Raw genomic sequence first — 18,441 nt, 5'->3', positions numbered from 1 at the left:
CAGATATCATTATGTTGATCATTTTTATATAGAGAAGATATGTTTTTATATCATTTTTATAACATATATGCCAATCAAATAAATTTTATTGTATAAAGAAATGACTGTTACGTTCCTGAATAGTTTCCAGAAATGTAGGGAGAATTTCTGGGATAACTGCAAGGAGGTGGCTCTAGGGGTAAAGAAATGTGGAGAAGTTTGTCAGGTACTTTCTAACTTGGTGAACTAAGCTAATGCACAGGAATTGGGGGCAAATTAAGAAAAATATGTTAGCTGGCCACATGCTTACTTGTTGTATATTACATATATTTTTTTTATTTCAAGATTGTTTCTTTGTTATGTCTATTATGCCAGCTAACAGTTTTGTATGTCCCAACATGGACCAATCATCAATCAACGTTTTTACAAACTAGCAGTTCTCAGGAAAGCATATGGTCTTACTTAAGCTGATGACTTCTTCTTATTTTTCACAATAGAGTGACAAACATAATTAATTGGTTAAGTCATTTCCCCTGTGTATGAGCTATACAACATGCCGGATATAAATAGCCACATGCACATGCAGCACTTAAAATATTTGCAATTAACAGGCTGTGATATTTTATAAGCTTTTTGACCACTATCCAATTGAAAATTAATGTTTTTGACTCCCTAGGGAAAAGAAATATTTTCACATAATTATATGTAAACCAGAAAATACATTCACTTCCCATATAATTATCAATAAATTGATTCCAATGGAAAAAAATTTCATAGAAATCATATTTAGTATTTGACGATTTCTATAATGGTCTCTCAGCTTAAATACTGATTGTCTGAAGACCAATTTTAACTGACACAAACCATGTAAACACATAGAAAAAAGGATTTACTTTTAGTTTGAGAATTAGGAAACAAGAGGCATAAATTAGTACATGTCTAATACTTCCAATGATTATTGTTAGAAAATAAGTGAAGCAAGGAAGATTTATTCACTATTAGAACTGGGGAGACATAAAGCTGGTCTAGAAACAGCCTCTTGGAATTTTCTCTTGGGCAATTCCTGAAATGGTATATATAAAATGATTCCTGAAGCAGTAACATACTAGGCATAACTTTTCTATTAGCCAGTGGTTGAGAAATCAAGCCAATAAGAAAAATTTTCAAGTGAACTCTTGATAGGCTTACATTTTATACTCTCTTACATAGTCAAATGTATTCACCATTATTTTTTTCCAAAAAGAGATTAATAAATTCAACTTTTGACACTCGTGTTTTAACTTTATCCAAAGGTATCTAGAATTTATTTTGTGATTTCCTATTTTTCAACTTCTATTTTCCATTTAAAACTGCTTATCACTCCAAAGGTTTCATATCGATTTGCCTGGAACTCACTTGTTTCAGAAATGTTACACTGGTGTTCCCTTAAATACATCTTTGCACACCAGCATACGCTAGCAAACTATGAAGGTGTAAAGTAGACAGGCTGATTGTGAAGGCTGACAAATTTAGCAGAATTAACTACATATCTGTAACCATGCATTGCTGGTATATGCATGTTGCTCAATGAATCTGGGTTTGCTTGTCTCAATCCGTATTCAGTTAATGTGGACTGGGCCAAGTTTACCAGGGCTCTGGCGTTCGGATTGGCTCTCTTGTCCAAAAGGAGTTTGGTTACACGGTAGTGGCCACAGTGTGCAGCAACGTGGAGGGCTGTCAGGTAGTCTAGGGTAACATCATCAACAGGCGCCTTGTGCTGCAACAGGTGCTTCACACATTCCACGTGGTCTCCCTGGGCGGCCATGTGTAGTGGAGACAACCCATTCTGCACATAAAAACAAAACAAAATAACATCAATTTTTTTTCATTATTTTCAAATTCCAAAATACAGCAAAGTTGATTGATGATCTCTAACACAGTTAGTGGCAGGGGAAAAAATAATTTCCATTTGACATCAGAATATACAGCAGACTATATTTGGAGGAAAGGGGCACTAACAGAATATTTAATTTCATAATTATGCTACCACAGACAAAAAGACAAATTAGTATGTCTGTCATGAATGGTATGTGTGGTAATTTAGCTTGATTTTACAGTTATTAGGACAATATTAAATACAGAAAAGTAGATAACAGCTGATGCTTAAGTTATTTGTATCCAACTTCATGCATAGCAGTTTACATTCATTTAATCTCTCTGCCTGCATTTCTTATAAATACAGAGGGAAATGGGTGAGTAAGGAAATTTTGATCATCTTTTAGATCCATGTTGCTGTGAAATTTTACAATTCCTTTTTCCTATAGTATAAGGATACTTGAATTGGACTTCGAGAAAACAGGTAGGTAAGAGCTAGAAGAGTGTGAGCGAATGTAGGCCATGTGCTGATGGCCTCACAACTTTTAAATCTGAGGATAATCTATCCTCATTTTATCCAAATTTCCCATCATTGATATGGACCAAAACAGTGTTAGCCTTAATTCTAAAATGAAGTCAACAGCAGGAACACACGATAGCAGGGTAATGCACTGTTCATCAGATTAGGTAAGACTGTCATTTTTAAAAAGCTAAACAAACTTTCAGGAAACAATATGTAAACTTAGGAAAAAACTAAATTAAAAAAAATGTGCCTATTAAAGAGATGGGATTTCTTAATAACCAACACAAATATGGCCACTAGAAAAAGGATTGTTGGCCAAGTATCCAGTCTGGCAGCCATTACATTCAACAAAGCAGAAATTGCATCGGATAAGAAGCCAGAAAAGGCCTCCAGCGCAATATTCTCAAAAAGAAAAGTGATTTCAACAGTGAGGGGCCGCAAAAACAAATACATTAATTCTTAATTGTGGTAGATGATGAGTGGTAGAGTATATGTGACTCACAAATTATATATTTTGAAATAATCTTCATTCATAACTATTGCTTTCATATTTAGAAGTTCATTAAATAAGTTTAGAAGGGAGGAACAGACTGATGAGAGGGTGTTTATGCAATGAGGGGAAGATAATTGTCAAGGGCAAAATGTAGAAGAAATTCAAGCCTTGATGATGTTTGGACTAGAGCGTTGTATGTTTCTTTTTAAAATTATCATTCATTGATGCTGTTTTACCTATTTGAAGGTTATTTATGTGAAAAATAAGATATTTATCATTTACTCTTCTGTTCATTTGGGTCTTTTTCCTAGATTTTTGTTTTTCTATTTTTTATAATTTTGTTTTTTGTTTTTTTGTAGAGTTGGGATCTTGCTCTGTTGCCTGTGTTGGTTTTTACACATATTTACTTTGCACCTACTCAGGCCCTTTTCAAGTACTGTGAATACAGAACAGAACACAACAGACAGGAAACCCCCATCCTCACTGAGTTTACATTCTAGTATAGAAGACAGGCATACAATTTAAAAATAGTAAGATAAACTATACAGTATGTTAAATGGCCGCCAATGGAAAGCAGAAAACTAAAGCACAGAACGGCCAAGGGAGTTTATGTACATGGGTGCAATTTTGATAGGATGTCCAGAAACGGCCTCACTGAGAAGGTGAGTTTTGGCATGATGGAAGTAAGAGAGCTAGTCTTGTTGATTTGGGGGAAAAAACACTTGAGGCAGAGAAAAAGCAAGTGCAAACATATTGTGTTGGTATTATACCTGGCATGATCAATATCGATACTCAGTAAGGAGAAGAATGTGGCTTAAGGCGAGTGAATGAGGTTGCTGGATGAGGGGAGGAATTCAGAGTGGTAACAGACCATGCAGGTTTGATTTTTAGTCAGAGAGACGGTGTGCTGTTGGAAGGTTTAGGGCAACAGGATTACTCTTGCTGCTGTGCTGAGAATAGACTATACAGGCAAAATGCAAAAGAAGGAAGTCAATTAGGAGGCTCTTGCAGTCCTCCAGGTAGAGTTGATTGTGACCTGGACCAGAGTGGTGGTAATGAGATTGTTGGCAAGCTGCTGACTTAATGATACATTTTGAAGGAAGAGGTGACACTGTTTGGCGACAGAATGTGAAAAGTGAGAAAAAGAAGAGTCCAACATGACATGAGGTATTTGGCCTGAGAATTATAGCTCCCATAATTCCCTTCTGTTGTGGGAGGCACTCAGTGGGAGATAACTGAACCATGGGGGTAGTTTCCCCCATACTGTTGTCGTGGTAGTGAATAAGTCTCACAAGATCTGATGGTTTTATAAGGGGAAACCCCTTTCGCTTGGTTCTCATTCTCTTCTCTTGTCTGCTGCCATGTGACATGTGCCTTTCACATTCCACCATGATTGTGAGGCCTCCCCAGCCTCATGATTGTGAGTTCCTCCCCAAGAGGAACTGTGAGTCCATTAAACCTCCTTTTTTGTAAACTGCCCAGTCTCAAGTATGTCTTTGTCAGCAGCGTGAAACGGACTAATACAGAAGGGGAGGGGAATGGTCTAGCATTAGGCACCTATTCCACTCCCAAGAGAGCAGTATCCCCTCACTCTAACCTGATTAGTTCATCTTCTCTGTGTTTCTTACCCTGTACATATCTCTAATTTTTATAATTATCTCCCTTCTGTCATGCACACTAAATTCTGACCTTGTTGCAACTATAGATTGTGTATTATTCATCTTGATGGTGCCTTAGTGACTAGAACACTTGCCTGGCAAATTGTATCTATGTATCTTAACATTACGTAATAGTTGGATGCATGAATACATGAATATAACTGTACACTCAGAGACACTTTATACAGGATCCTTCCATATGAATGATACTTGATTTTACAGGAAGGACATTTTAAAAAATAGATGTACTATGTCATAAAGAAAGTATGCTTTCTAATAGCTCTTTGTAGGTGGCCTATTGAACTTGTGCTTTCCAAATCACCTCTACTAATCTTCAATATAATCAGCCAATACCACTGTTGAGAAATTATTTTTTATTATCATTGCCTATGAGATAAAGATTGGATAAGCAAAAAGATTCAACTCATGTTGCTAATTGTGATGTTTTAAAAGATAATTTTATATATATTTCATAGTTATCTGAGAGGATCATAAAAACCTAGACTCAGAATCTAAGAGATATTCTCATTTATAATTAAAATACAGATGTATTCAAATTTTCATCTGCAGTAAGAATAACAGGTAAAAATATAGAAAAAAAACCCTGAAGGCACACATTCAATACATCTCGATGCATATATCTGTTTATTTTAATAACTTTTAAACAGTTTGATATATATTCCTATTCCTAGCACACGATTATTAAATAAGTAGAAAATGCTTGGCTGATGCTTCTATTTAAAAAGAATAGAGATAATTTAAAAAGTGACTTAAAAATTCCTTAGGATCCTATTTTACTGATAATGACTCACCTTAGTCCTTGCCAGCAAGGGAGCACCCCGTTCCAACAGAAGTTCCACCACTTGGTCATGCCCACTTCGTGCCGCACAGTGAAGTGGTGTTAGCCCATCCTGCAAAAAGAATTAAAGAATTGAGCCCCAGTTCCCTTAAAAAAAAAAATCTACATTGCATCTGTTGTAACCATAAAGAGGGAGTTCCCTAAACTCAGTCCTGATCACTCAATAAATCAATAACAGAATTGCAATTTGTTAAATGACCAGAAAGAAGATGAGTGAAAGAGAAAACAAGTCAGAAATAGATCTTGACAGACAGCAAGAGAGAGAAAGAGAAAGACAAACAATACAGAGACAGGGAGAAAGCAAGAGGTATCCCCTGTGTGGAGGGTCAATGGAATGAAATGGGCTTCTGGTCATGTGTTTGCACATTCAAGAAGATGGAAAAGCAGAGCACGTGCCATTTGTTGAACTTTAAAGCTCTACTCACTAGAACCCAAAACAGGGATTACATTAGGTTATACTGTTTTCATTTTGTTTGTTCTAATACACTTTGACCTAAAACTTTTTCTTAGTGTATTTTTTTAATATGTTTTCCTTTGAATTGTCACCACTTTCATAAATTCTCCTAAAATGCCTCCTAATGCTTGTAAAAAGGAAGAGTCATTTCTTAGGCTATTTTAAATGTTTTCACAAATATATTTCAACATTTTGAAAATCACATAATTGATTCCCAAAGATGAACTTTATTATTAATAACTAGAACTCTAACTTTATTAAATAAAATATGGCAGAACTATATGCTACATTATTTATAAAACTTTCCGACCTTAACACTTCTAAGATAGCCTCTTATTCCAGAGCAATTCCCAAGTGCTCGCTGTCTTTTACATTTTATTTCTCTTTAGGGTGGCATGGCCAAAAAGCAGAGCAGGTGGGAAATGAGAGGCAAAATGTAAGTAACGGTGGTCAAGAAGTGAGAGAGAAAATGAAATACTGAGCATATAAATTTACTGGTAATTTGAGGCTGAAGGAAAAAGAAAAAAAGATTGTCCCAAGGATAGAGGTGGAGAAGGTGGGGAAATCACAGAGAATGGATAATGAGTAGTTAAGAGGATTTCAGCAGTTTCTGATTTATCCAGAACTCAAATGGCCTCTCGTTTGTGTCTCTACTTCCAGGACCATCTCTCCAGGCTATGCTTTACTCCAAATAAAAATAATTTCTCTGAATTGCAACACTCTTTCTGACTCAACGCTGGGATTTCTATGCTAGGTGGCTTCTGCTTGCCCCTCCAGACCCATGCACTACCCTTCTCCACTCTGCTTTGTGTCCCAACAGACTGGCTGCTCTAAGGGACATCAGTGAGCTGCCTTGTCCTCTGGCTTCCAGTTGGGCTTAGCCAATGCAGCAAGACATGAAAGGAACTTCAAGGGATCTCCTAAATCTGGCTGTGTGTCTTGACCAAAGTTTACTCTCCTGCCAAAGCAGCCTTGCCACACAATTCTCTCCTCTGAAGTTCTGGGAGCCTCTTCTACTTCTCGCTTTTTAGGTCGAGCAGAGGTATTGAGTCCCGCTGTTACTAGCCCCTAGGATTCTACACTGTCCCTTATCCCTTTCCAACAGACTACACAATATTATAAATAGACCCTTCAATAATGTCTAATAAAATGATCGAATTTGGGCCTCTGCTTTTGGCTAGGACCTTGACTGATAATGATTCCTTGCTTTGTGAAATCCATTTAGCCACTAGGAAGATATTGAATAACCAAAACAGATTTTGAAGTTTTGGGTACCTAAGAATTAGCCTGAAAAGATTCCCTTCTCATAAAAAAAGTATTTACTGCAGTTGGGATATTACGTTATTTTAAAGTTTGCCAGACAGGAGGCTAAGAGTTATGCTGGTAAAATGATGACAATGATTACACTTTTGAATCCTGATAACAGCACCCTGTTGTGGAACTAGAGCATTAGTTACTACGTAAGTGACATAACAATAGATATAGCATGGTTTCTCAAACATATTCTTGGTGGGGGCTTTGTGGAGATCTAAGGTTTGAGAAATCCCACATGGTGAACACAGGCATCATATTCAATGGTTCAGTGTATGGACTTTGGAGCCATGGATTCCTGCAGTGAATCTCAAATCAGCAACTATGGGTGAATCTCCCTAAGGCTCAACTTCACGATATATAGAGTGGAGATGAAGTCTCTTATCCTATTTAACTTTCAAGTCTTGTTTGAAAAATGAAGGAGGGAATGCTGCCTCACATCTTTTTTAGAAAAGGTAATGTATTGCTTTCTGCAAATTACATGAAATAGTCTTTGTGTAATCATGTTGAAACCTCCAAAATACTTTCAGAGTAGTAATAGGAGCTTTATGGAGAACACTTAATACACCCACAAGAACGTGTAAGAACAATATGGATTAAATTAGTTCTAAATACTACATTTAATGATGCAAGGTGTCTGTCCTTATAAGATGTGTCAATAATGACATCAAATTCAAGTTATCCAACAGGATCAATTTTATTAGATTTTGAATATTTTCAACAAAGCACATTATCAAGTTAATGCCAAAAAAAAATTCTTTTCAAGGTTGTGTATTCCAAAATCTTTTTACTTATATTCCTAAGTTTGTAGTTGCAGGTTATGGGATTTTCCTTCTTCCAGAGACGCTTTGTGTTGTCTCCATTTTTTGTTTGCTTGTTTGTTTTCTCTAGAATCAATCACACTGATGTACTATACACCATGATGTGGATAACTTTGATAAAGGAAGATTAACCAATATTGTAGGGATGCCACTTATCTAGTTTATCTTTTCATATTTCCCCTGACTCTCTGCTTAGGTCATTCTTCCAACAATGTATCCTAAGGTTTATATATTCACATGGGTAGGCTCTGCTGATTGCCAAGTTGTGTGTCCTAGGTCAAGTTACATAACTCCATTGAAACTCATTTTTCCCTTTGGTAGTCTCATTTCTTAAATGAAGTCCTCTATATATTTTCAACAAGAAAATGATACACACTTCATAAGCTGTTAGAAAGACAAAATAAGATGGTATTTGTAGAGTACATAGCAGGGTGCCTAGAACAACATATGCATATGGCAACTGACAACCATTATTGTTATTGCTTTAATTATTACACCTAATAACAAGTAGCAAGGGTGACTCCTTTTCACTATGTGTTGCTTTTTGTTCATTATCCTTTAATGTTTTTGCCTACCTTTTATTGTTTGCATTGAAATATGTTTTTTAATATTTTAAACATAATCCTTATATGGGTATCTCTACATTTAAATAATAAATAAGCTTAAAAAATGCCCTTAATAAAGACTAAATTTATAATTTTATTTTAGCTAGCTACAAAATTTATGTTTTCACATTGAAATGAGGCCTTTCAGATACCAGAAAAAGGCTCTGGTGTAAATGTCTTAGAGTTTCATATTAGATAGTTGTCAATGATGAGAATGCCAACAAGATAGAAAATGTCTCAATGATTGCCAACATAGTGGTGAGAGCAAAGAAGTAACTGTGGGTAAGATTTGTTTGTTTGTTATATTTTAATTATCTAAAAGCCTCTATAGATCTTGCTATTCTCTAGATAATAAAAACCTTATGAATAAGAAAAACAATAAGATCAAAGGAAAATCCTTGACAGAATATACTAAATTCAGAATATTTATGGTTAATTTAAATGCTGTGGGAAATTGAGATGTCAATGACAAAAACATGAAAGCATAATACTTTAAAAGCATTCCATATATGGAAACTCTATTATATTATCTAAAAGTGTAGTCAAAAACAAATTAAACAGTGATATGGTTTGGCTGTGTCCCCACTGAAATCTCATCTTGAATTCTAGTTCCCATAATCCCCATGTGTCATGGGAGGGACCCAGAGGGAGGTAATTGAATAATGGGGGCAGATACCCCCATGCTATTCTTGTGATAGTGAGTTAGTTCTCATGAGAGCTGATGGTTTTATAAGGAGTGTCCCCCTTCACTGGGCACTCATTTATCTCCCCTGTCACCATGTGAAGAAGGACATGTTTGCTTCCCCTTCTGTCATGATTGTAAGTTTCCTGAGGCCTCCCAGACCTGCAAAACTGTGAGTCAATTAAACTTCTTTCCTTCATAAATTACCCAGTCTTGGGCAATTCCTCATAGCAGCATGAGAACTAATACAAACGTTTTCCTATTTTCTATTTTCCATGCAAACATATTTCTATTTTCAAAAGGCAAAAGGAAAAGCAAAATATATTCATTTATTTCAGTAATCAAATATTATAGTTCCACAATTGGCCTCCCAAGTTCAGCACACAGTCCTTGATTTCAGTATTTACCTCCTACTTTATTTTGCATTTGGGATATAAGTTTGTCAGCTGTAGCCAGAATGAAAAGAACTTAGCAATGCTTTTTAAATCCTCCTGCTTACAGAGGAAGAAGTATTTCAACTTATGGGGGAAAGTTTAGTGCTAAAAAAGTTCAGTGCAACCATTGAATATTGTACCTAATCCTGGGGTATGCTGGAACCAGCTCATATGAAGTAAGGAGAGCCAGTTTTTGCACACCTCTTCCCAATTCTGCATTTAGTGATGCCATGTGGCTAACTCTAAGCTGACCACTGTAGAAAGATTTATACCATGGAAATCAGCAAAGACAATGCTACAAATCAAGGATTTTTTTAAAAAAAGAACCTATTATTAAACTTTTATCAGAAGACTCTTATTTTCTTGAACTGTTGACTTGCATCTCTGTGAGTCTAGAGACCTAGTCCGTCTTGTTAACTGTTGTTATCTTCAGGGTTCACGGCACCAAGCAGTAACTCAATAGTTATTTATTTAAGGAATAAATGAATGGAATGTTTATATAGTGTATATAATTAAAAAACCTATTGTATTCTTTTTAAATCCTTGAATGAAATTTATTTGCTGTATCTAAAGGCTGCACTATATAAAATATGTCCCAAATATTCCCTTCATAAAAGAAACCAGGGCTTACATTTGATTGTTAACTTGCTCAAGGATAATTAGTTAATCACAGAACTAGTATAAGAATCCATTACTCTTCATTTCTTAGTACTCTTTTTATGAAGATACACTGCCTATTTGGAGCTAGACTTTTTAATTTTATACCCAAATGTCTGTAAGCCACACAAATTAGAGTACTTTTATTAAGTAATTATTGTGGTGACTAATAAGAACAAAATCAACTGCTTCAATAATGAATGAATACTCCAAAAAGCATTAATAAAAGCAATGTGCATCCCTAAGACATTGGCCAAGATAAAAATTTTTTGCATTTCCAAAATGCTTTCTTTCCAGTAGTAATCTCATAAAGGCAGCATATAGGAAGAAATTACACTAGCATTGGTGATGTTAGCAATGATGCTATAGTAATGTGCAAAAACTCATTCCTTTACATATAAAAAACAGGTAAGCAAACCATGCAACATAACGCATACTGTTCCAAATTCTGTATACTCACAGTATGGTAAAGAAATAGTCATGCCTACTAAGCAAAAAGTAGATACCACATAAAACTCTGATGCAAAAGACAATGGACATCACAACTAAGATTTGACAGAATGCAAACCTCTCCTAGGTGAGGTGATGTAGCCATTCTGGACCAAAAGCTTTAGAGAAATGAGATTAAGAAAGCAAAGTTTCCTGAGGTCATTAAAAATGATAATTTATAGTCTGGGACTGGTATAGATCCTGGAAGCTTACAGATGACAAAGTTTATTAAACAAAAGTGTTTGCTAGTCTTCAGATTTACAAGGAAACTGGATTTGATCTTTACTGCTGAGACTATAAAAACATGAAGTCTCAGAACTAAATAAATTGAAGTTAAATACTATAAGAGACATATTCTATTTCCCATCTTTGATAGACTTTTTACACCACATATTAACAAGGACTTATTACACCACATATTAACATTTTTGGATTATAGGCATATTTGAAGTTTGTTGAAGTCTGTGATTAACAAAATCTACTCCAGAGAATTAATATTGAAATACTCCTTATATGTTTAAGCAATTAATTATATATTGTATAATGTCAGTAATATTATCAAATATCAAAAAGAGCTATGTAATTTACTCCACTTTTCCAAAAAAAGGTAAATAATATAGCTAAGAGTTAATTCTTACACAACTTTATGAGGTAACGGTATTATTAGCGTAAGTTCAGAGAAGGTAAGTAAACTGTCAATGTAATATAACTTATTAATAGTAAAAGGTAGAATTTGAAATCAGGCAGTTAGCCCTCATTCTGTACTTTCAACAACTGTACTCTACTGCCTATCTTATTATCTATTTGCAGTGTATTGCAAACTTGAAATGATATTTTACTTAAGTTTGAAACAAATGAAGGATAGCACTTCTACCAAAATAACATAAATAAAGGTCTAGCATACTAACTGTATGCTTTTCTACATAATAGCAAATCCCCTGCGCAGGTCAGTATAGCATAGCCATTTAAGAAAAATGAATTAGGAATTGAATAGTTACATTCAAAAGATTGTAAACATGTATTAAAATATTTTATGTAAAAGCCACATTCTCAAGCTTAATGTAAGGTAATTAGTTCAGGTACCTGATACTTATAACTACCCCAAACCAAGTTGTGTAAGCCCAGTCTTTGATCTTTGTTTCTAGAAAATCAATAAGCAAAAACTTGAAAAACTAGCTCACTGAGGGGCCAACATTTTGCTTCTCTGGGAACTTATGAGCAAATATTAATTTACTTTATGACATGAACCCTTTAAATACTGCATGAGAGTTAAATCAATTCCAAAAAAGCAATTTCCTTGAAAACACAATGACTATGCTTATGACCTGGTGTCTTGAGGTGCGTTCTATGAGGATTGAAAGAAATAATAGTGGTAGAAAATTGAAAGAACAGAGATACTCACCCTAGTTTTGGCATCGATCTGACCGCCTCGATCCAGTAAGAGCTTCACCATGTTTGTATTTCCCCTTTTGGAAGCCACATGCAGAGGAGTGATTCCATTCTATATCACAGAAAGACCAAACAAGAGCTGTTGGGTATGATAGGGCATAATGGTGATGCCTTTGTGTTAAAGGCCACAAAGGAGGTTGTGACCTATGTGGTAATTTGATCCACAGTTTCTACTCTTTCTATGACTTTGTTTTTAAGGAACAAGAAAACACATGAACCACAAAACAATTAGAGAATGAAAAATGGAATGAAACTGCATAACTAAGTTAGTCAATAACTACAAAATATGCGCTGAATGTACATGCTACAGTCAAGAGACAAAGGGAACACTTTATTGTAATAGAAACAACAAATTAAAATCTACCTAAGATAGAGCCCTAGTGTAAAGTTTTTCTATAACATCCATGTGCTTAAAGAGTCTGGAATCCTAAGTTTTATGATGCTTAAAAATAGGATACAAATGTTTATATTAATATCCAATATAAAAATGATTCTTAAAAATATCTCCTTCAAGTTGGGCATGGTGGCTCATGCCTGTAATCCCAGCACTTTGGGAAGCTGAGGTGGGAGGATTACTTGAAGCCAGGAGTTTGAGACCAGCCAGGGCAACATAATAAGACATCATTGCTACAAAAAGAATTTTTTTTTAATTAGCCAGGTATAGTAGTGTATGCCTATAGCTCTAGCTACTCAGGAGGCTGAGTCAGGAGGATTATTTGAGCCTATGGGTTCAAGGCTTCAGTGAGCCATGATCGTGCCCCTGCACTCCACCCTGGGCAACAGAGCCAGACCCTGTCTCTAAACAACAACAACAACAACAAACATCTCCTTCAGAATAATTCAGTAAGAAAACAGCTTGAAAATAACACAACATAGTTACAGTGCAGATGACTTCTTAGTACAAAAATATTATGCATACAAATTATATTTACTTATTTTATTGGCTATCACATGTCATTATGGCAAAAATATGTACCTGATTTTTTTGTGTCATAATTTTGAATATTTATATTCTGCATTAACTGTATATTAACTATACTGATTTACTGCAATTATCATGTAAGTGAATTCTTTCTAATAAAAGCATACCATGAAACATGTAACAACATGTCACCTTTTATGTATTTTAGTAAGACTTCATATGAACAAACTCTCAATTCATTGAAAACAATTCCCTATCAAATTGTGTGCCCTACAATCATCACAAGACATGCTACTTCTATATTTTATACTTAACATTTTAACCGTTTAACTATTTATTAACATGACTTATCAGGATTCATGGCATGATTGTTAAATATAACTATTCACACTGGTCAGAATTAATGTCCTCCCTAACTATTGGAAATGATTTGTGCATGAGTTTACAACATTCTTATTTTCTGCTTAAGCCAAGATGACTTCATGTGATTTAAAGGAAAAAAAATGGAAAATCTAATATATCCAGCACAGGTAAGGAAAAAGAAATAAAATCTTTAAGAAAGGCATTGGTGTCTTGTTTTTTCTCTTTGTTAAAATACTTACTTACTGCTATCTAGAATGAGAAACTATTTTAATCCATACCCTGGCTGTGAAGTCCACAGCAGCTCCCCGGTTTAGAAGAAGAGTTGCCACGTTGACATTTCCATAGTGTGCAGCTATGTGCAAAGGGGTAAAACCACTCTATGAAAGCAAAGATATGATAGTCAGTATAGCGCTTCACTTATCTTTGTTGCAGCCATTGTATTAGTGAAGAAAGTCACATGGTAACTAACTGTCTGCCTAATATATGAGCAATAATAAATGCTTTAGTAAGATCTTAAATCTTAATGTTATAAGGTGGTACATAACTAAATATATAAAGAGGTAAATAAATATCCTATATTCATTGGCAACACTATTTTTAGTTACCTTAAATATTTATCTATTTATGAGATTTGTTGTTTATGCACAATGTTTCTTAAGTTTGTTTTGCATATTAAAATCAGAATATGATTAAACAACACAAGGTTTCAGCCATAGAATTAATGTATCAATAAAATTTTTAAAATATCTTTTCAGAGAAAGATTCAAAACCAGTGTTTTTGTTTTATTTTTGTTTTAAAAAAGCAGTATTGGTTGGCATTATAATTTTGGAACCATAGAAATATGTTGAAACATTCTTACAGAGGATATAGAATTTGTTCCACGTCATTTACACTGTCTTGATATTCCTATACCATTTTACAACTGTGTAGTAAGATTATGTTGTTATCATGATAAAATAACTAAAAAACAAAAATTAAACAATATACTTGGTATCAATAGGAACATAAAAGAAAGAAAAAGTTCAGCTCACCCCAATTTTGAATGTGAATTAAATTTTACCAATACAATAAAATGTACTTTAACCAACCAGGTTAAATCACCTACATGGGCATTACAGAACTGTTTACTCTCAAAATTAATAATTCTGAAAATATCAAATGAAAAAAAAAGTCCCTTTTCTTTCTTTTTCTAATGAAAATCTAGTTGAAAATTGTTGCTATTTTCACAATAGGAGCATATTAACTCTTTTCTTTTGAAGCATATAAACTCATTAAAGCACAAAAAGATCTGATAATTTTTCTTACTCTCCATAATTTTCACCACTTAACAAAAGATTATGGGAAAAATAGAAACAGTTATTCTGCAGTTTTGGGGTTACTTGATACTGCTCTCTTTTACTTGAAATGAACTATGATGTTTACTGTATTGTTTTTAAGAAATATTTTCAAAATTACAATCATTTATTTCTATTGAGTAGATACATAGGCTTTGGTGACTTTGTTTTAAAAACACCCTAAATAAGCATTCAAATACCTTAGGTAATGAAAATTTGTGCTATTTCCATAGCAACATTAGCTACAAATGATTTCTTAGTTAGAGAGAAGCAAGACACAAAATAAGAACAGTAATTATTAATCCAAATACCCTAACTGTGGTCAAGAAATTTTTATTTTACATTTACATCATATCAATATTCATGTCAAAATGGAGAGAAAAATCAGTCCTCAATCTGGCTGTTATTTTTCAAAATGTCAAATTTTTACATTTTAGGAAATAATTGACTAAATTTGTTTTATTTTTATCTTGATATTTCCTGTCATACAGACATATTCTGAGTGTATGTCTATTATTGATGTTACAATTTAGTTTCAGAAAAACACATTGACTTCTGAGTGAATCATTTTCTAAGTATTTAAATATAGTAATATCATTTGTAAAAATAAACTACCTAATTGTCTAATGCAGCCTCACTGATCATTCATAATGATACCCAGGCTGTGAATCTTGGATCAGCACAAAACTGGTATCAGTCCTTCAGAGGAACTCTTCCCTGATTAACATGGAGGTAGGAGGTACAGTCCACATTTCTAGAGGATTAGATGAAGGCGTTTCTCTTCTTTTTACTCTATTGTCTTCAAGGAAATATGTATAACTCAGTAAAAATCCGCCTAAACTCCTGCATTCACAGTGTTTACAGCCAATATTGCTTTCAAAAATGTATCTTAAATAATTATCAAAAAGCATCTAAGAAATTAAAGGTATTAAAACCAGTTATTAAGATATCAAATTGTATGGTTCCGATTGTGAACAAGTTCCAAGCAGCTGGGCTTTTTGTTGTTGTTTCTGACCTAAGTTCCACGCAAAGATATAGAACAAAAGAAATAACACAAATAATTCAAGTATACTCTGTGATAATGCTCAGAGGTCTACAACCTAGTCATCAAAGAAGATGATAGTCTAAAGAATCCCCTCAGCAAAGCAATAATAGACCTGAATAAATAGTCACTTGTCTTGGAGTAGAGGTTAATTTGTGTAACATACTTCAACAATGTTTGTGTTAGTATCTCTCTGTAGCAATGGCCGAGGAGAGACTACTAAATACATACATATACAAACACACCACACTGAGAGGCTTCTGAACTTAATGTTCTCATTGATTGATGTGACTTATTTTGGAATGTGGAAAATATACGATCCTATACAAATATTTTAAGACTTACAGGAAAAATTAATTAGTTTGTTCTTGATATGCTCAATATCATCACTGATTATTTACAATGTGATAAAGAAAAGGAGCATACAGAAAAAAAAGAGAAACTCCAATTAGATAAAAAGACAAAACTCAGTGCCAAAGAAACCTCCCAAATTTTCACTTCCTTAAGACTCTAACCTGAGAATTCTCATTAAGGAAATAAAATTATATCTCTTCTCAGCAATAAGTTAATAATAAAGCTCACTTATTAAAATATATGTTAAGAAAGAGTTTCATTTCATGCTCTAATAAACTATTTAAATAGTTTTACTGATAAAAATAATGCTTCAAATATATGTTACATTAAATATCTTTGAATTATCAGTTTGTCTTCATGATGGGAAACGTTTCCAAATTAATTTCCCATCAGTGGAACTTCTAATCATTAGTAGGAATTAGTGAGCATTTATTCTAACTGGACAAAAACTAAAAATAAATAAAGAAAAGGTAAATTTTGGTATAACCACAATACTGTACCTCAGTTGTCCTATTCACCATCATCTGAAGCAGTGTAGTTTGGGAGAAAGAGGGAAGATATTACACAATGCAAAATTACGGAAAGTCAATCTGCTCACTGCAATTGGGTATACTGGTCCAACAAGCCAAAATGCATTCTACTGAAAGATGTCCCCAAGCACTACATAATACAATTTAAAAAATTCTATTATTTATGACTATAAACAGAATAAGCAGATTTCTAAAAAGCTCAACCTCATCTTTAAAAAAATTTATCTTGCATTTAATATTTTAGGGGTCCCCTTCTTTCTGAAATACCTCTGAAAGTCATTTATCTCTTTTTATGACCAGAAATAATTTTGCATTATCACCATGGCCCACTTCTTTATCATCCCCGAGGAGGAATCTGGCAGCCAAAGAGTTCAGCTTTTACCTTGGATTGTACGTCAGCATTGTGGTCATTCTGAAGCAGGAGTGCGGCAGATTTGGTGTCGTCTTTCCTAGCAGCAATATGCAGAGCTGGCAGCCTCACTTTCCCTTTGGTGTCGTTCTCCAGGAGGATGGCCACTGCCTGGTTGTGTCCTTGCTGGAGCGCCACAGCTAGAGGAGTAAAGCCATCCTGGTAAAATAGAAGATAAAAATTGTCTGTTAACATCTTCAGATGCTAGAGATTTAATTCTAAGCAATAATGGCTCTAACTTTTAATGATCAATATTGACAAGCAAAAGTATAAAATATTACTGGGAAGATTAGAAGCAGAGTATAACCAGTTATTCACCATATTATGGAATAGTTTAATCAGACTCTTCTAATTTCTATTCTATGCATTTTGAAAAACATCTGCATTCCTTAACAAAATATACTACATACAGGATATGCTTAAATGTATGATTGCAATTGAAAAATTAAAGTGTGAACCAATCCTAAATAATGCCTCTGTAGGTTAAGCAGAAAAGTGGGAAGAGCAGAAATAATGGAGACCAAGTCCGACTGGGAATCAAAGATATGGTAACTGAGACAGGGAAGTAAAATATATGATTGACTCTGCAGGTTACTAAATATCTCTGAATGGTTAGGGAAACAACCGCTATGAATGGAGTTGTCTATTACCAATTCAATTTTGGAAGCTTAGGAAACAATATTATCTAAAACTCTTTGGCAAATTAGGCTAATTTATTAATTATACTCTTAATAATTGAATTTTATATTATTTAAACAATTTAGATATAAAATTACATGTGCTAGGTAATGTAAAAAAACTGTTTTTCAATTCTAAACTTAAAAAGGCAGAACTTAAAAAATAGTAGCATGGAAAGTTAAAAGGTAGAGAAAACTTAGCAGTAGATAATCATGCTAGAAAACTTGGAAAGCTATATTTTTTCCTCTCTAGAAACAAGTATTCAGTTCCTGGAAAGGTGACAAGTACATTAAAAAAAGTAATATATTTTTGGCTCTATTTATGTGAAAGAAAAAAATCACCTTAAATCCACAAAAGTTGGAAAACAAGTCTGAAAGTTAGAAGTTTCCATTCACATAGAGAAAAAAATGAGGGCAATTGTACAGTAAATTTAAAGACTTGCATTCTAGGCTGGGTGCAGTGGTTCACGTCTGTAATCCCAGAACTTTGGGAGGCCGAGGTGGGTGGATCACCTGAGGTCAGGAGTTTGAGACGAGCCTG

At 34.1% G+C, this 18,441-nt stretch overlaps 1 protein-coding gene across 50 annotated transcripts in view; it reads right to left on the bottom strand.

Annotated features, from left to right (window-relative positions):
- ANK2 (ankyrin 2) overlaps positions 1 to 18,441 on the bottom strand; it is a 568,766-nt gene that overhangs the window by 128,139 nt on the left and 422,186 nt on the right. For 47 of the 50 annotated variants that reach the window (XM_037731960.1, XM_017510194.2, XM_037732068.1 and 44 more), the window contains 6 exons: positions 17,197 to 17,382; positions 16,785 to 16,808; positions 13,832 to 13,930; positions 12,222 to 12,320; positions 5,320 to 5,418; positions 1,607 to 1,804 (listed from right to left, as the gene is read on the bottom strand). In XM_037731960.1, the coding sequence (XP_037587888.1) occupies positions 1,607 to 1,804; positions 5,320 to 5,418; positions 12,222 to 12,320; positions 13,832 to 13,930; positions 16,785 to 16,808; positions 17,197 to 17,382 (705 nt within the window). The remainder of the gene's footprint in view (positions 1 to 1,606; positions 1,805 to 5,319; positions 5,419 to 12,221; positions 12,321 to 13,831; positions 13,931 to 16,784; positions 16,809 to 17,196; positions 17,383 to 18,441) is intronic. The other 3 variants (XM_037732061.1, XM_037732092.1, XM_037732106.1) reach the window with 1 other exon arrangement.

Source organism: Cebus imitator, unplaced genomic scaffold, assembly GCF_001604975.1.
Source record: "Cebus imitator isolate Cc_AM_T3 unplaced genomic scaffold, Cebus_imitator-1.0 Scaffold17, whole genome shotgun sequence".
Lineage (NCBI taxonomy): Eukaryota > Metazoa > Chordata > Mammalia > Primates > Cebidae > Cebus > Cebus imitator.
This window is presented reverse-complemented; position numbering and strand designations above follow the sequence as displayed.